General features: G+C 39.2%; 1 protein-coding gene across 1 annotated transcript in view; it reads left to right on the forward strand.

Moving 5' to 3' along the window:
- Positions 1–17,038, forward strand: part of FAM53A (family with sequence similarity 53 member A) — a 70,989-nt gene extending 53,951 nt beyond the window's left edge. Inside the window, exon 5 of the mRNA XM_014936081.1 lies at positions 15,863–17,038. Coding sequence (XP_014791567.1) covers positions 15,863–16,186 — 324 coding nt within the window. The 3' untranslated portion in view covers positions 16,187–17,038. The remainder of the gene's footprint in view (positions 1–15,862) is intronic.
- Positions 17,039–19,808: the final 2,770 nt, after the last annotated feature.

Consider the following 19,808-nt stretch of genomic DNA (forward strand, 5'->3'; position numbering starts at 1 on the left):
AGAGTTTCAAGGTTACTTGTAACTGCTATAGTGCGTGCTTACAGTGGCAAAAATGGGATGTGCTTGAAGCATAGTCAGCATAGAGCCTCAATGGAAATTCTTCATTAGTGCCCAATAATAAGATTAATCCAGAGGCTGAGACTCCTGATGTGCTCTAAGTCTTTAAAATGCAACCTTAGTGTGTGGTTTTCTCTTCCCTCCTTTCAACTTTTAATTAGAGTTTACTTTTGCATAATAGTTTGCCTAAGCAGTTTTTTTTGATAATGTTGTTCACTGTACTTGTTTTAAGGATACATACCTGAATCAAAATATGGACTTCAAGATTTCAAAGTGATAGTATACTGCTGTAATTGCTCAATGCATAGTGTTCATTGAGTCAATAATTTAAAAAATTATTTGGGTAGGTTAGCCCTTGTAACTTGGGTGTGTGTTACTATAGAACTAGACATTATTTTAAGTTTAATTTCTAAGGCTTGTTAAATTTGCATGTCCCATAGCAAAAAAACAAACCCTTGCTTTTTTTAATCTTGTAAAACTCGGGTAGTTGGCACAGGAAGGTGTGTTTTCAGGGCATGCATGCATGTATTTGGGTTGGTAAATGGCTCTTAAGCTTGTTAAATTTAATTACTTTGTACTTGTGTACCAAGTCAGGTGAGTAGGAATGGTTTAATGGGATTTAATATGATACAGAAATACTTAACTTTACAGTGGAGTGTGTTTAACTTATAGACTCACCTCAAATTTATAGCTTAAATACATATTCTTGGTTGAAAAATAATCTTCTATTATTTAGATTCTAAAATAACTGAACTCCTTCTGCTGTGCCCTGTCCTAGGGAGAGGACGCATCTCCTGGGAAGTTGAAATAATCCCATGAAGTAAGAATTTTCTGTCCTCTCTGTTACTGAGCTCAAGCTACTATAATGGCAGAAGGTGTAGACCCTAGGTAGTTCAGTGGTGATTAATGCTCTTAAGTGCCTTGAGTATACTGGAAAGAACTTAATTGATCCTGATCTTTTGAGGAGCCATTAAATTCTTCATTGAGATCCAAACTATTTGGTTGCTATCTGGTCCCTGAAAAAAAGATTGTTCCATATTCAGGTTAGCTTAGCTCTTCACTGTGATGTCTGAGCTGTGCAGGAGGTGTCTTCTCCCTGGAAGACTGGACAGCAGAAAGAATTCAGTTGTTTTAAGATAAATGAACTCCTCAAGCCAACAGGGTACCTGGTTGTAGAGTGTGATATTTTTGTTGCATCTTGTAGTGATGCAGTCTGATTAGAAAACAATTTGGTTAAACTTTAATGTTTAGCTCTAGTAAGAATATCATACTCTTGACTGTTTAAGGGGGGGGGGGTGTAGGAGGAACCCTTATATAAATGCATATTTGCAATACCTGCAGTATGCATCCACTTCTTAACAACTGAAGACTTTGAATTCCACCTTTAGCTTGAGTAAAGTACGATACAAACTTGTTCAAATGGCCCCCAAACATTTGTAGTGGACATAAGCCAGCACAATTGTAGAAAATAGTGAACTACTGGAAATGGTCAAGGAAATTTGTGTATGTCATGCTCCTTGCAGAAGCATTTTATAAAGGGTGATATCACTCCAAATTGGAAGGAGTTAACACTGAACAAGTTAATTTAAGTGACCTTGTAGGCTAGTATTGATGTGTTTATTTTAACTAGCTTCAAGAGACAGTCATTTGTTTGTGGCTATTTAAAGAGTGTGTGTGTATATATATATTTTTATACATATATAAAGATAATAGGCTTTTCTGTACCTTTTCCCCTGTGCTCTGTTTCTGGAGGCCTTGACATAGAAGGATGTTATTGGATGGTGATCATTATGATGACTGAAGTGAGACTGTTTGAAATACTTTGTAGTGGTACCAAGCTTATTAAGATGAAAAAACACTTCTATTGCATGACCTTTTTTTTATCACACTCTTGGTTAAGACTACCTTGATGCTTTTTGAGTGTTATTTTTAAAATCAAGGGTTGAAGATAAATTCAGACTTTGCTTACAGGCAATTAGATAATGTTTATTATTATAATCTTATCCTTAACTACGAGAAACTGCAAATCTCCTAACAGTTTCTGATTTTTGCCAATATGTGATTTGATACAGCTACAATGAGATGTAGATCACTCTAATATGGGCTTGTTATATGAGAATATTGGCTGAAAAAGGGTTTCAGGGTTAGAGTTGTGGATCACAATTGCTTAGACCTCTTCCAGGCACTGGGGTGGAGGGGGGAGATCACTGTAAGGATTAGGATATAAATGGAGTTTGTGCAGACTCTTCTGACTTGCAGTAGTTTGCTTTGCTGGCATCCAGCCATCTCTCAAAAGGGTATGGGCTTAAGAGTTAATCACAAAGTCCTTTCTTTGTGATCACTGATTTTTAAGGACAGATAACTGTCCTCTTTCCATTGCCATCTGGTGTGTAAGGGAAGGGTGGATGGGCAAATCCTAGCAAGCCTTATCCTGGCTCTTTTGCCATCATCTTTTCCAGTTGCTTTCTGAGACTCTAATTCATGTGTCCCTATAGTCCTCTCTCAATGCAGAATCATACTTAATAAGCTTATGTGCTAGCTAATAAGGTGTAATCTTTGTAAAAGGAGTAAGGTAGGTCACATCTTCTAGATCTGTGTATAAAGTGCACGGTTATATTTAAGACTGATACTGAGCACGGACAAGTGAGCATCCTTGCCCACATGAGGGTTAGATGCTTTGGTACAATGCTTGCAGTGAGCTGCAATTTGAAGACTTCCAGATACTCCAATTACATTCCTGGTTAATCACCAGTATTAATTTGTTCTCATGTTGTAATGTATTTGCAGGTTATGCAACAGCCTTAGGGAACTGAACTACAAGTCGCAAGCTTAGTTTTTACTCTTAAACGTACTTGGCAATAGCTCTTAAATTTACTGCGACAGTTACTGTATATGTTGGCTTTTGTCCACGTGCTTTATATGGCTGCTGAAAGTGCTGCAGACTTTGATTCTCTCCTTTGAACGGTTTTTATTGAACTCCTCTCAGTTGAGGCAGCCTGTCCTTTGAAACGTGTCCTGTCAAAGCAGCACAGATTTGGAGCTTTTTCCCCTTGAGAGGGACAGACCCCTGGGTGCATCCGTTGGTAGCAGCCACTGAGCTTTGTCTGGCAGATGGGGCGCAGCGGTTGCCGCTGGGGCGTATGGAGATGGTTCTCACCACGACCAGGCTTCAGGAGCCTGGCTCTCATCCTGGGAATGGCCTGACTCTGTATCATACAGCCAAGAAACCCTTCCATCTACCTGGCAGTTCGTGGCACTTGCTGTTAGAAGTGCTGTGCCCTGGTTTTTTTCCACTGAAAAAAAAAGTGGTAGAGTGGAAGCAAGCATCCCAAAGGTTGCTAGTTCCTTCACACTCTCAAATTGTCACATAATGCCAGTGCCAAACAAATGTTACATTAATCAATAATATTGATTGCTTGAAAATTTCAAAGTCCTCAGGACTCTCTATTAGAACTCATTAGAATTGCTGTATGTTTGTCTTTTACGCATTGGTACAGTTCAATTTTGACCTATTTGCTATATGCTGGGATTTATTCCTGGTTTTTGCTTCATGTCTTCTACATCCCCAGGATGTAGAAGTAACAGTAATACTTCCAAATACTTGTGCTACTGTTTTGGGTAGAAAGGAAACTTTGGTGAGTCAGGAGGTTACAGTGAATGTCTTCATGTTATCAAGTGTGTTTCTGAGAACCTGATCGGTGTGTAAGTACCCAAAGCCTTGCTTCACTCAGAATTCAAGGAACTGGCAACCCCTTCACTCTGTCCCACTTGTCATGCTGCAGAGGCCACCAGGGTCATGTCACATACTAAAAGCAGAATATAAATGTAAGCTTGCAGAGGTAATTTGAGGTTTTGGGGAGCTTTTGACTGGGTGGCAGCTGCTGCTTGGAACACCTCATCTCATAGAGGCGAGGTGCCTGCAGCAGCTGCTCATGCTTCATGTCTCCCCCTCTTAACAGCAGCCTGGCCTGGCAGAATGTACTTGTGACAAAATATCTATGGGTTTAATGAGGGTGAAACTTGGCAACTATTGCCCAGAAAAGCATTGCCAGGAGTGTGAACACTTTTCAGATGGCTTATTCCAGTTAATGATCAGTTGTTTCTTTCCAAATTGTAACCTTCTTTGTGAGAAACATGTTGCCCCTTGCATGAAAAAAATCTGCTCAGTTTTGTAACTGAAGACAACGTATACTGTTGCATCTGCCCGAGACTGTCCTTAGTCAGCAATTCTGATTTCCAAAACATGATTAGGAGGATTGCTGTACAGTAAATAGTTAACATGATCTTTACTTGTGCTTTGGTTTAGGCTCTGTGGGTCCTTTTAAATGGGCAAAAAAGAGGGAACTGAGTAAAAGTATGCTCTTGCCTAAGCAAGGGAACAAACTAGAAAAACAGATGGTGCTAAAAATAGTTTATTACCAAGGTCTAAATATGGCTCTGATTTTTTTTCCTTATAAATAATGCAGCTATAAATTTTGCTAGATATCAATAAGTATTAAATTAACTCCAAACTGCTGAGTGTTACAGGACCTTTTGGCTGCTTTCCAAGCTTGGTGTTATCCTCCATTCATAGGATCAACATTTAATTCCTTAAGAGGGGGGGAAACCTGAAGAATTCATCCTCTTTGAATGGAAACATAGATGCAGGGAGCTTGAATGAGTAGCCACAGGCTAAGGCATCCCATTGCAATGGAAGGGGAGCCCTGCTTGATGAGTTCCTGCTAGGTCGCAGCCAGGATGAATCTCCTCCTTTCTTTTCCGAAATGCATGAACAATCAAAGGCTCCTTTTTTATCTATTGTTGCCATGGAGGGCGTCCATTTAAAGTTCAAATTCCAGCAGGCTTGGGAAGAAGGAAAGGAGATAGGAGTAGGCTGGACTGGGAGATGATAGGCAAGCATCAAAAGTGAGCTGAACACAAGCCAGCACTTTGTCCTGTGACAGGACAGACCGGGCTGGGCGTACTTGGTTTTGAATGGATGCCTGCAAGTTTTTTTTGGAGTAGTGAATGAAACACTACTGAGGTAGCAGGCACAGAGAACATCTGGCGTTTTGCTTTCTTTGCATCAGCAGAGTGGGTCACAATGTGAAATTAGGCCCAAAATGGCATACAATGGAGTGAGCCCTTGTGCTGGAGGTTCCCTGTGCTCTGACAGTGAGGGACCATAAGCCTGGAGGATAGTGAAGGAAAGGAAATCTCATTAAAGATAGACCTTCTTCCCCTCTCTTGTAAATGGTGTTTGGAAACAAATGTCTCACAAATAGCTGGAGCTTCTTAGAGCTGGTCAGCACTGTGTTGCTGTGTCAGACCTGAAACTAGCTTTGTGTGTTTATGGTACTTTTCTGTAAGCAATGTGCTAATAAGAGGAGGAGGCAGCTTAATATCTGCTGCAGATTTGCGTTTCCTTTCTGGCAAGTTCCTGTATGTACAAGTAAGTATTTGTTGTTGAAAGAGCTAATGAGTACCAGACCAGCTGCATTTGACATTATGAGGAAAGGGGCCATCTATTAACTCACAAGCCAGGTTTCAGCCAGCTGTGGATATTTGCTTTTTTAATTATTACTTAGCCTGTCATAAAATTGGATTATGCTAGAATTATTGGTGATGTTGTCTGGAATACAATACAACATTGAGTTAAGAGCTATGGTTCAGTGTTATATATCGGGTACTTACAGTTAATGTGCCTAAGCTGCACCAGAGGGTTTAAAAAGAGGTGAGAGCACTTTTCTTGGGTTTTGCCCATCTGGGTTTTGGCAGGTGGCAAGGGATTAGGTTTTTTTCCTTGCTCTAAGTTGCAAGAGATGGTGTCTTGCAGAAGAGTTGAGTTGTATTTAGTCATTGATATGGAGCTTTATTAAAACCACTTTGGGAAGTCTTAACTGTCACTTTGTCTTTTGTTAGTCTTGTACTGCATAGATCAGTTCCTGCTGCACGTGCATATACTACTACATAGGTGTGATAAAAGCAAAACAGATGTCTCAAGCATGTGGAAACGAACTGATTTGAATTTATCTACATCAATTAGCGATGTCAATTTGTTCTTCCATTAGGGTGGTAAATATTGACTTGTTTACATGCTCTTTTTCAAGTATATGCAAACTGAAGAGAGGTTTGTGTGTGTTTTTAGTCACTGTTAGATGCAGCTTTTAATAGAGTGCAGTTCTAAGCAGATGTTTTCTGCAGAAGTGATCTGGGAGGTGACGCTTTGGTGTTAAGGTTAGCCTGCAGATAATCAAATAGCTGATCTGGTCATATACTTGAAAGTATTCAGTTCTTTATATGCTGACGATGACACATACTTCTGCAATAAAACTTAAGTATTACCAGAAACTGAATTTTAAATAAATGAGACTTCTGATGAATTTCCTGATTTCAGTTTTCATTATAGTAGTAACCATGTGACTAAAACTCAAAAGGTGTTTATGGTATGCTAGGAAGCTTGCAAGTTGTGGTAGTATAAACAAATCTGAGTCTTTAAAACAAAGTGTGTGTAATACTTGAATGTATATCTTTTAGAATATTATAGCCTTTTCATACAAACTCTGATTTTTAGGAGGGAAACTGAACTTGACCATACAGTGAGAAGTTGAGCTCAGTTTTAGTGGATTTTGAATGTTGACTGTCTTACATGAAAGTTGCTTATAGTTTGTGTCTCTTCTGACTTGGTATATTTTTAAGTATAGATAGTTGTTTTTCAGTGTAGCTGAATGATGAAGGACCACATGTGTGGTTTCCTGACTTAACCTTTTTAAAAAAACATAATGAGTATCAACTGCTGAAGTGTTGTCAGCTTTGGTATTTGAACCAATAAACAAAATTGTCCAAATCATATATACTAAACATAAGTTTTAGTACAAGTTGACACAGTATTACAAAATATGTAGCAGACTTGCTTGATGTTGAGAGCACTTCCTGAGCCATGAAGTTTCAGAAATATTCAAAACAGTTCAAAATCAGATACTAAGCTAGAAAAATGCAGTACACGTATTAGAGATTGAAGGTGAACAGTGCTAATTCTGTTCTTTCTAAACAAATGTGTTGTGTTCAACTTGTCTCTGGAAATAATTAGTGGCGAGAGTCCACCTACAGTTTGAGTTAATGCTCCTACAAGAATTTATTGTTAAATTGTGGTTTTTGCATTGAGTTGAGCAAAAGATTTGTAACAGCACTTATACTCAGTCTACCTATGCATATACCCATGTGTGCCTGTGTGCACTTGTATAACAAGATCTTAAGGCTTTGTTTTGGACAAGTATTTCTGTAGTGGAAAATTGGTCTGAAGAAGGGGGAACTGTTCCCAAGCTGAGGTCGTGTTTCCCTTTCTCTCTCATCCCCCTTCCCTGGCAGAAGTGAACTTTATGGCCCAATTATGGAATCCCTTAAAATGCTAGTTATGATGGACTGCCAGCATAACCCAATAATATAGGTGAGGCTGATGTCTGTCAGTAACTAATGAGGGCAGCCTTAGAATCAGGATTTGGAATTTACTTCTCTAATTTCTTATAAATTTGACCCATCGTATCAACTTAATGTTTGACCTGAGGATAAAAAAAAAAAATATGAACATGCTAGAATTTTAAGAGAAGTTGGTACATGGGTGTACTCTGCAAAAATCAGTGCATGTGTTATTCAGTTGTGAAAATAATTGTTTGCAGCTCATAGCAAAGTCATGAAGGAATAAGACCTTGGCTAAACTGCTCAGGAATAGAAGTTCTCTATAAAAATAGATGACACATAAATGGCAGGAAATGAAGCCAATATGGTCATGTTTTGAAACCACAAGGGTCAAATCCTGTCCTGTGTTACACTGGTGCATAATCAGTCAACTTAAACCCTGTTACTTGAGAACAGAGTTTGGCATGGTAAAGTGAACTTCAAAATGTGACTATTAGGAGTTTTGTGAAAGCAGAGATACAACTTTTTCTGTTATTGTTTGAATGCATCTAGTTAGAAATCTAGTTTGGAGGTAACTTTATGTTGTCTGAGTTGAATGTAGTATGTAAGTCTGTTTATTTGTTTGTCAGAGGAATAATACATTAGAAGATTTTGGTCATCCAGGGTTGACTTTGTTTTTGGATCCTGAATCCCCAGATACTGAGAGATGATACTTGATTCTTGTTAACAATAATCTTTTTAAGCACTTTTCTTGAGCTGTTCAGGGATATCAATGTGAAGTAGATAGCATACGTCTGTGTGGAGGGATGTGTGTGTAGCTCATGTTACTGATAAGAGTGGGCTTCCTTATTTCCCACTTTAAAATGCAGAAAACTAGATGCATCTTTCTAAAATCTGTATCAATTAGACATTATTTAAACTAAGTCTCTATAAAATATTTTATTCATATTAAGCAAGCTGGTAACATGCACTTTAAGCTGTTTCTTGTTTCCAGAGTCTGTGTTTCTTTTCCAAAAGGAAAGGTAAAAGTTCTTGAATCGGAAAAGATGGAACAACTCTGGCAAAACATGAATCATTTCTGTTGGGAGAGAGCACGTGCTTACACCGTTTCCCTTTGTGCCCTTCTACTATAAAACCAGATGTGTTCATCATCCCTGCATGAGCAGGAATGGCCCAGCTGTTTGTTCGTCACACCATCACTCACTAATGCAGTTGGGTGATGTGAATTTGCCAGATTGAAGCCTCTTGAGCTTGTGCAGCTCAAGCAGAATAGAACCCTAATTCCACAGTGACCAGTGCAGTTTATCCATAAGGTGGATAAATCCATTATCTGTGTTAGAGATGTGCTTAGGATCGAGCAGGAAGTAGAAACATAACTGGATAGTGTGCAAAGACAGTTGTTTCCCTTAAGGTAGAGGGATCGCTTTCCTCCTGCAAGAGACTCCAGACTGCAGCTGCTGCCTGAGTAAGAACAGATCTAGAACCCCTCTTACCTGCCACTATTCCTGCTATTTTGGTGCCTTTTTGAGTCTTTTCCCTGTGCTGCTGCTTTCCCATTGAAGAAACCTCTCTTCTAATGCATGAGTACATTTCAGATGAATGCTGCTGCTGTACCTAGTAGTTGTCTTGTTTGGTTTAATCTTCTTTCTCTCTGGCCAAAGTCTTGTGCCTTATTATTCTGCTGAACAAAGCAAATGTCATTGCGTTCCACTTTGTTTGACAATATATTGATTATCAGCCAGTTCAGAACAGTTAAATTTACTGTGTGAGCCTCTTCTGTTTTAGTTAATGGAATAATTCATAGCATCTGTAGGTATTTATGCTTGCTAGGCTAGTACTAAGAATAGTTGAAACTTTTTTCCTTAATTACATGCAGGTGAAATAGGTAGGCCTGATGTTTGTATAATGTAATTCCACATACTCTCATAATAAAAGATTGCATGATTTATACTTACCGAAACAGGAAAGGTAAAAGGTTGCAGTTCACAAATTCACCGAATTGGAAAATGTAAGATGCCAACTTAATTAAAATTCCATACCATAAACTATTTAAAATGCAGTTTAATGTTGGCCTGGGTTTTATATAAAGGGAAAATTGCCATATATGTTCACCCCCTTCATGTTAGTATTGCTGTTGAGTCATATTCTTGACTGCATTACATTAAATACTGCATTAACTCACTTAGTTTCCAATTTGTCTTTTTAAAAACAAACAAACAAGTTAAGCCCTGTGATGAATGGTCCTGGGCTTGTAGAAACTGCTAGACCCCAGCACCTGAGTTTTCTGCACTACACTGCCCCAATCTAACCAAAATTTAATGTAGAGAGGAATGAATACAAAGCAGCAGTAGTGTTTTGTCAGTTTAGAGATAAATACCTTTAGACTGACCACCAATTCTGTAATCTGGTTAAATTCCTTACTTTATGCCACTTGATGTTGAACTTAATTGAGCACATGTGCAACACTAAGCACATGGTGTGGGTGAGCTAATTGCTCTGAAGGGGCCTCTGGATTTTCTCCACAGTTGTTTAGATGATCTTTGCAAACCACCACAAGGAAAAGATGTGAAGAGGATATTTAGTTTGAATGCGAAATTTGATTTCATATGTGGAGTGCCTGTCGTGAATGCTTTCTATGTCTGACTTTGGGGCAAGGGGGAAGCAGGTGTTCAGGTTGAACTTAACCTTCAGTAGCTGTAATCCCTCCTGTATTTGGGCTCTGTCACGCCTGAGACTTCACACATGGCTATTTGGAATTTGATGTAGTAGCAATGATTTTAATTGGGTCTTAGAAAGTTTCCTAGCTAAGCAAGTAGGCTGCTATACCGGTCTGAAGACTGCAATGCATGAACGTTGCCAAAATCTCCCCACCAGTGTGGGTGACAATGTGTGTGGACTGCAGTGGTGCTCAGGTAGGGAACTGGCCCCCAAATACCCTGCAGTCTTTCTGCATTCTGGTTTTCTCACTTGTAGACCTTTAACTGTTCCAGTGGTTTGTCAGTCATCTTGCTTGATGAACCGCCTTGTATTCTTGCATATGTGAGTATAATTGGACAAATTTAGTATTTCGCTTAGATACTTCTATTTCATTAAGCTGTAGTATTTTTTCAACTAATAGCAGTAAATAAAAAGCCAAATTAAATCACAAGTTCTTACAGCACATAAACAAAACTTAGAAGGATGGTGTGGCACAATTTAGAACATAAGCACAAAAATCTAGGCCAATAAATAGATCAACTTTCATGGTAGACTACACCAGAAAGCTGTGTGCTTAAATCTAGAACAGTCTGGGTAGTGGAAGATGAAAGCCTGTTACTTCATGATGCTGTTTAGCATCTGATGTGAAATGAGTTGATGTCAGTTTACTTCTCTTCCTGGGCACCTACATCTAAAAAATTAAAATAACCTTTGAAGATACAGCAGAGACAAAGTACTGAACAACTTTCATTTCAAGTCGTAGCCGTATTACTGCATGTCAGCTTGTATTGATTTTTAACTAGGTCTTTGGCTTTGCAAATAGGATTTACCTTATTTGACTACAAGAACTGCAGCAGTAGTTTTATCTCTGATGTAAAGAATGGTTGTGTCCTATTACATGGCAAAATGGTAGAGGTTGTTTGTTCTTTCTCATTCATATCTAGTACTCCGTGCTTTTTCTGCTTCCTAGTTATAGATGATGAGATAAGCATTGCATCTTTTAATATAAACATACATGCTAGATTTCCAGGAAAATGAGGGATAACTACAGAGCTACAAAGAGTAAACAGCATGTTTGGTTCTCAAAGTGAATTTGATCAGAGATTAGATTTTGCCTGTGAAGCTGTCGGAGAATTTTCTAGGGACTTGATTCTGTTTCCATGAAATACATAAATAGAAATGTTTTTGTTAGCTACTTGTTTTGTAGCTCAATGCAAGAAAAAAAAACAGACTTCTCTTTTGCTTTGTTTCAAAGGCATAGTTCAAAAATCTGTAATGGTTTTTGACCTGCAATATTTCATTTAGACACTTGAATTAAAAAGTATTTCTGCAGCTTTGACTTCTCATTTGAGCAGAGAAATTCTTTCCCACTTAACTTTGTTCTTTAGCTTTTAGAGTGTATTAGCAAGCTTCAAGTATATAACATCATGAAGAATACTATATTGCTTTCCTCCTGTCAGCACTACTCCATACCGATGAAGCAGTATTTCTTCTCAGCTGCGAGCTGCTTAAAGCTAAGCTTATCTGTGAACACTGAAGTGTTCGCAAAATGCTCAGTGCTACTCAAGACAGAAAAGTCAGAGTCAAATGTCAAGAGCTTTACTCTGCAGAAAGGTTAATAGTTTGTTAAATAAGCACAGCATTTTTTTACTATTTTTCACTTTATGCGTAGCAAAAATGCAGGGATTAGGACTCTGGGATATTTTTTTAATCTGTACAACCGTTTGAGATTTCTAATGTCTCCAACTTGAATTGTCTCGGGTAGTAATAGTAATGCAAGTACCTAGATACATGAACTGAAAATTCAGTTTACAGGGAGGGACACTGTTCACATCTTAAGGTGGATGTGATGTCAGGTGGGTGATGGTATGTGCAGAAGGCAGTTTTCAGTGTGATTCAATGAGCTGTTTAGGAGTAGTCTCTTGTGACAGTTTGTTCTTGTAATTTAAGGCCCTTCCTTAAGTCTCCCTCTTAGCTTGATTAAATTAGGTCTTTTTCAGTGCAATGAATTTGTTCCGTGGTTGGACTTAATTATTGATGAGTCTAAACTGTAACCTCTTAGGGGATATGTTAGTGTCTTAGATACAAACACATCATGCTGTATGTGGTGCTTCTGATCTAAAACTTCACTGTGGCATATGTAAAGGCGTTTGGTTTTGAGCCAGTCTGACTAATCTGTAGGAAGTGAAATAAGGACCTGTGAAGCCCTCAAAGGGAAATGCTGCCCATCTAACTTGCTCCTTCTCCATCAACTGGCCAGATACAGGGAAGCAACAGAAAAAGCCTTGTGTTGCTCCGTGCTCCGGTGCTTCTTCAGTGTTTTACACTTGGATTGATTGATTGTTGTTATTTCAGGATCTCCTCATTATGAGGACCACTGCAGCACCCACATCTTTCATATCCCTGCTAGAGACCTTAACAGTCAAGAAACCCTATGTGCTGGTATTTCTTAAAGCACCATCTCTTGTGCAGTCAAAGGCAAAAGTCTCAGGATGGGGCAGAAAGCAAGCCAGATAACTTGTCTAATTAGTCTGATGAATCCCCTCTCTTCCTATGCCTGTGGCTTCGGGGAACAGCTCATCCTGTGGTGATGACTGGTGCTGAGAAGCAGTAGAATGGGCTTAGGGCTTCTGGTGGTTTCAGGCTTCCTCTGCCCCTTGCTTTGTGCCAGCTGCTGCAGCTGCATCTCTTGAGAGCAGCTGTATCTTCCACCCCATTCAGAACCGAGGGGGGAAAAACGGGTGGACTCGGTGTGTGACAGGGGCACAGGGAAGAAGCATGAGAACTGCTGCTCCCATTATACACTAGGTTTTCATGCACATAAGTGACTTATTTTTTTTCCCTTGCCGACTGTAGCAAATGCTCTAGTTTTGTTAGTAAAACAAAAACAACCTTCTTATTGCTTTTTATATTTGGAAAGTGATGTATTATGGGTTTCTGAACTGGAGGTTTAGTAAAGAGTACAGACATTAGTTTCCTTTCAAGCTACTCTGGGCCTTTCTTGTTTGCTTTGTATGGCAAGGGTCTAGAGAGATTTCTTTTATTTCCTTCCCTGCTATTGTTTTCGGTACAAAGTGTTTTTTTTCTTAATATTCAGACATTTTATCGCCTCACTTCTTTTAAAACTCTTGAGTTTCTTTTTTTCTTTTTTTTTCCATCACACAAAAGAATACTTTTAGCTGATTGAGTTCTATCCATTGCCAACTGTGGACTCTTTTGTCTTGTTAGTCCAGCATCCTTTATAAAACGAGGACCATTGAGCAAGTACTCGCAGGCTCCCCACTGAGCACAATTGTGCTTGAAAGGTGTGGTACTGTACCAGTGTAACATGGAAAGCTGCAGTTTAGAGGGCTTGAATGCATTGCAATTTCTACCTTTTGCTTTGTGAAAGAAGTGGGATTGTGCTGTGAGATAATAAATCCACCTATTTTTAGTTTGGTTGGGTTGTGACGAGTGGGTGAACAAAGAACCAGTTGAATGCCCTTGCTGTTGTGTTGAAACGGGCTAAAAGTTCCCATTCAAGTGGTTTCAGCACAGTACAGCTAACAGGCAATTTTCCATTTATGTACACAAACCTTCCAGAAAGACAGCTGTGTGGTTGGATTAATTTCTAGCAGTAAATTGAATAAAAGATATTTTGAAGGAGGACTTGGGAATTCCTTTCTAAAACATTGAAAGCAGAACTTTCAAAGCTTTCCTTTATTTGATCCCTTTCCTTCCCAGTGCCTGCTATAAGATTTAAAGAACTGAAAATATTGTCCCCTATATGGACATACACAAGAGGAATGTGTGCTATTTCAAAGCAATGAGATTAGAATTAGGATTAAAATATCCTATAACCAGTATATTTTTGAAGTAGAAAATGTTTACTTTTAAGTAATATGAGAGAAATTCACACCTCTTAGTCATAAAGAGGAGCTCAGATGTTTGTACTTGAATAAGCTGTAAGTGAGCTATATACAAATGTTTTGAAAACACAAATGCATTTTATACCAAAACTGTTTTTATAGGGGAGTGAAATTTGGAAGTAGAAAGCTTTTTGATCATGAGAGTTATCAGTTTTGTTGATGCTAGTCACGTGCAAAATTGGAATTGGGTTTTAACTGTGGCTAACAGAGTTTTGTTAATTACTCCTGACAGGACTGTGGTCAGCAGTCTTTTTTTTTTTTTTTTTTTTTTTGTGTCAGGGCAGGAAGAGATGCATTAGTTTCATTTCACCTACAAACCTTTCCTGGGTAACAACATGAGACTTTTCGTCCTCACTGCTGGCCCACTCTTCACAGCACCTTTGCAAATATTCTAGATCAGGTATTCCCTACTGAATACCTGCATAGACTGAGCATGAACCTGGAACGACCCTGAAACTGCATAACGGCAGGGATTTTGGTCGCCGTTTTTTTTTTTTTTTTTTTTTTTTGTGAAAGTTGATCTTTGGATGCAGATCTCAGAGTTGTGTAAATCAACTCCTAAATGAAGTCTTGTTTGTGTCTGTCCCAGGTTATCCCCTCTAGATCCTTCTGGCCTGAAACCTATGATTTGATATGATCTGATGTATAACATATCAAAGTTCTCTAAGCAAGAGAAGAGGGCAATACAAGCATAGCAAACCTCTGATCAATGGTGAAGAACATCCCACCAAAGTGTTTCCATGTGGCGCAGGCTTGGGGAATAGTTCTGCAGTGTCTTACCTATGGAGATATACCAGCATCTCATACCAGTACTGCTGTTCACTCCTCAGGCTGGTTGTGCTGTGGTTGAACTTTTTTTATGGTTTTGCTTTTGTTTGTTTACCTGAGCTTTCCATCAAATAAACTTTCTATGTAGATCTCATGTAGGGATGTCCAAGAACTGTATGAACTTGCAGAGTGACAGTGGGCTTGTTTGCGAGGTATTCCATGTGTAACATCGGCCCTAAGGGGTCAGGCTAATCAGTTCACCTCAGTGAGATTTCCTCATTCTCCTCTCCTTCATCCAGTTGTCTACAGGCAAGGTTGGCTAACTTGTATTTCTTCTGAAGTTGTGAAGTTTTGTTTAAAAGCCACCCAAAGATATTGGTAAGCTGCTTGTATGGCTGTTGATGTGCAGTGGTGGAGTCAATAGATTACTCAGTGCTCTAGAAAAGCATCTGGAATATAGTATATTGGGAGTGTTGCAATGTTCCTATTTCATCTGAATATATCAGCAAATCTAAACTACTTAAGAAATGACAAATTGGGGTAAGAAGCTGAAAATGGGCGTGAAAGCCGCTCTTGTTCCCTGTGGATCTACTTGCAATAGAACAATTGTGTATGTGAAACTTTGAGAAATTAATTGTTGACCAGGCTGCGGTGCAGCATTTAGGTCACTAAATGCAGATGTTACCAAATGCTGTGCTCTGCATTTGCCGGAAAGCTAATACATCAAACTGGGTGTGTGAGGTTCATCATTTAGTTGACTAAAGTTAGGTTTTGGGATCTTTTTGCATAAAAAAGGTCCCTGGTAGTTTTTTGTCACTAATGGAAATGTACATAGGCAGAATATCTGCCCAAGACCAGATTGCCTAGTAAGTAAAGACTGTTCTTCATGCCCCTTGTTGTTTCCAGGATTACTTTAAACATATGTGGCACTCCAGTTTCAAGTACATACTCTTGATCCATTCAAGAATTTAAGGAATTTATTCTGCTCCACCTTGTACAGTCATGGTTAATATATTAATGTATTTTTTTAATTGCAGACTTTAAAAAATTCCAAAAGTCTTTGCTCCCTTGACTATGAAGATGACGATGACGACACACAAATGAAGACAATTGTTTCATCCCCATGTGACTCAAATGATCTTATGAACATCATCACCCCGGGTTCCAGTCCGATGAAAGAACAGCTGGATGAAGTAAGGCATCATGGGTCATGCCAAGGTAGCTTCAAAACAAGGGATTATAAGAAAGCAGCTGCAGTCTGTGAAAGCGATGAGGACACGAGTGATTGTGAGAGCACCGAAGAAGGCATCTTTCCTCTAGACTGTGGGGACTTGGACCTAGAGCAGATTGAAAACAACTGAGACTCGAAGTTGTGTGCTAGAATCTAAATTAAAATGATAGAGGATTACCTTTGCCATGCATAATCCATGTCCCTGAATATCTGTATTGCCTATCTTGGGCCTGTGTTAGAAGAAATGTTTCAGGTGGGGGAAAAACGTGAACCATTGTTACCTGTTTAGTCTATTGATCAATATGTGGATGACGACAAAAAAGTAGGAGGTTAAATGTTATTTTGAACATTAAGGAATAATTTTGATTAAAAATTTCCTAACAGATATTTTGCATTTTTATGGCTTTTACAGTTCTGGAGAAAAAGCATCTCTATTTTGAAATGAATTTTCAGAAGGGCATTCTATAAAACTAAATCTGTCTACAGTGATTCTGGTGCGGGTATATGTTGCTTTTGTTAAAGAGCTTAATGTGAAAAGTGAATTGCATAACAAAATTGGTAATAAACCTTCAGATAGAACTCTAAATACCTGGTTGACAACTGGTCCAAAATACTTAACTGCCATCTTTGACGGTGTCTGGTTAAAAAAAAACTTCATAACATGTACAAATGTTCTTTTCATACATTCAGGACTTTTTGATCAAAATATGGTAGTGACCTTAAAGGTTAACATTTTCCATGATTTTACTACTTGAATTGTTTTCTAGCCTGAAGCAATGCTAATTTAGGTGGGATAAAACTGCGAGTAGCTGCCCACCTACTTGGTCATTATGTTTTCTGTGGTTCAAAAGAATGTACAACAAGAGCACTTGAACTTTTAGACAGGGACTTTGTAATGATCAATTCCCCAGGAGGTGATCCCTTCAGCAATACTAGAAGGAAAATAGTCCTTGACTTAAATAAAATGACATTTTGCTTTGCACTTGTGTCTGCTTATGAATTTTACCGGTGGAATGTGTAGTCTGTGGCAGATTCTGTAATATGGTACTTAGGTGCAGAGTTGGGTGGAGAGGGAGGGCAGATTTCTGGTCATCTGAAGAGAAAGTGACATCAAGTTAGTCTGGGAAATAACTCGTGCTGGATCCCAAAAGCGTGTCTCAGTGATTACATACACTGTAATCGTCTCAAATGTTATTCATTGCAGACTATTGCAACACATACTTGTTTTGTTAGTTCAGCTACATTAAGGATTTTCCTGAACAAGGGGGAAATTAATCTTGAAATGGTTTTAAATCGGATGGAAAGGGGGAAGCTTAGGTTATGACACCTCAGTACATCACAGTAGTCTGCTCAAATGAGCAGACTCCTACTGTAACTTGTGTCATTAAACCAAAATCCAGCAACATATTTAAGTCAGCTGATGGAATGTGGTTAGAAAGAAACACATCTTGAAAGAAAATAAATATTAGAAAGAAGTAACTATCTTAAGGCATATGACAGAGGCTGAGGCAAGATATGACAGGCTCCAGCCTTGTGATTAGGGTCAGCCTTTCATCATAAAGAGAACTGGCCTTTAATTACTGAACCAACATACATAACTCAGTATCTATACAAAATTTTAAAAGTTCAGGTAGCCAGTAAGAAGCTCTAAGCTTTTTCCTTGTTTTTATGACTCCGACTGCAACTATGAGTGGCAATGATCTGTGATTGATACTGGTGCGGTAAGGTGCAAGAACACTGCAAAGGCTTACTGACTTCTTGATATATAAATATACATCGTGTGGCAGAAAGTGAAGCTGCTCACTGTTGACAAAAACCATTCTCCTTTTTCTAGATGAGTAAATAAAGGAGTTGCTCTTGGAGCAAAGACTGCAGTTGCTTCAGAAGCTCCTGTTCACCGTGTGCCTCTCACCCCACAGATACTTTCTCTGGCGTAGCACAGGGCATACGGATAGTGGTATACACAAAGCTATGCACAAAGCTATTTAAAATCATCTTAAGCAACAGGATTACTGTTCTTGATGCCACTTAAAAAAAAAAAGCTACTTCAAGAAGCAGCAAGCGAGGTGCAGCCAGTTCCCCTCGTGGGTCGGTGGGAAATGCGCTATGGTGTGGTGATGGGTCACTGTGGGTAATGGAACAACACACCTCCCCCCGGACTGCAATTAGTAGTTGCAGAACTACATTTCTCTTTGTGTATCCTTCTTAATTGAGCAACAGAGGTAAGTAAAACTGAATCAACTTTAATGCAGGATTGTAGCAAAGGCCAATAGTGCAACTGGGATCACTTAAAAGCTAATTTACCTATTTGAAAGCACTCTAGTTAAAAGTGTAATTGCATGGAATGAGAAAGCTAATGTGGCAATCCATTTGACTCTTCCTCCCCAAAGGAAGACAAGCTCCTGGAAAAACTAAAAGAAGAGAATGCGTCAGAGGGCATGAATAAAAGGAGGTAAGATGTGCTTTGCCAAGGAAAAAAAAAAAGGGCTGAAGCTATTAATAAGATGGTGATAGAGCAAAGGCAAAAGTAGAAGACCAGATAATATTTATTCTGGCTCTGAAATATGGTCTGGCTGTGATCTCTGTGAAGTGACTTTTCTGGTCTCAAAGGCGAGGTTCTGCACTTACCTTCTGTAGGTGCCCTGTTTTCAGTCAACACGAAGGCACCTTCCTGCCCACAGGCTCGGGGTGGGAAGGGTTTCCCAAGTGAAGGTACAGATACTTGTGCTTATGGTAACACAGGACTCGGTCTCCTGGTAAGCCAGCTGTTAAAACTTTAAATAGCCCTTTTGTGGAAACAAACAGAAAGGAGTGGTTTTAGATACGGAAGAACAAGGTACATGAAAATGGGAAGTAGTAATTACCTAGTTTAGGCTCTTATTTGTGGGTGACAGGAAAATAAGTAGTTGAACAGCTGTGCAGTAACACTGGTAAACGAAGAAATCTGCTGAAAGGAATCTCTGCACTTTGTCTACAGATGCTAATCCCCCCTGAGAACCAAGAGTGAAAGGAATTGCTGGTTGAAGCTTACTTCAGACAGGGCAGGTTTTGGCTTTGCATTCCCTGCAAGGTCTGCAGTCCTACTCCAAAGGAAACTCATAGATGATAAATTTGGCATCCTTGTTGCACTCGGTTATAGGATAAAATCTGTAATGGCTGTTGGGCAAATACAGAAGGTGGTTTGCAAAAAGGGAAAGCGTGGTTTCAGAGATTGAATTGTGTTTGGAAGTGGGCTGAGCGAAGCAGCTCTGCGCTGGGAGTGGTTTCCTTCCGTCTTGCACCCACTGGCAGAACGGAAGACCGTGTTGCACGGGGTTGTGGGAGTTGCTCTGGGTCACTTATCTTTCATTTTTATTAGCAACCTGGATAACAAAGTAGTACGCACGTTAAAATCGCGGTCAACAGGAAGCTGGACAGATGTGGAAGATAAGATAGCTTTAGAATTCAAAGTAGTCTTGGCAACTTGTAGAAATGGTTGTGCCAGGGAAGAGATGGTGGGGAAAGACAAGATCCTTTTCAACAAAGCACTAAATTTAGATAGGGTTAAGCAACTGCACAAATTCAGAGTCAACGTGAGCTATTTAGCATTAGTTCAGATAAGGGGTCTGGCAGTTTGTCCTGCTGGTGGTAGAAAAGCAAGGTTTGGGCTAAGGCTCACAAATGGTGATGTATTTGGTGAGACTCAAGATAATCCTGTGCTTCCCAGGAGCACCTGTAAGTGTGCAACTTGAGACTCCACACTTAGAGCTAGA

The sequence above is a fragment of the Calidris pugnax genome, unplaced genomic scaffold, assembly GCF_001431845.1.
Source record: "Calidris pugnax isolate Ruff unplaced genomic scaffold, ASM143184v1 scaffold14, whole genome shotgun sequence".
NCBI classification, from domain to species: domain Eukaryota; kingdom Metazoa; phylum Chordata; class Aves; order Charadriiformes; family Scolopacidae; genus Calidris; species Calidris pugnax.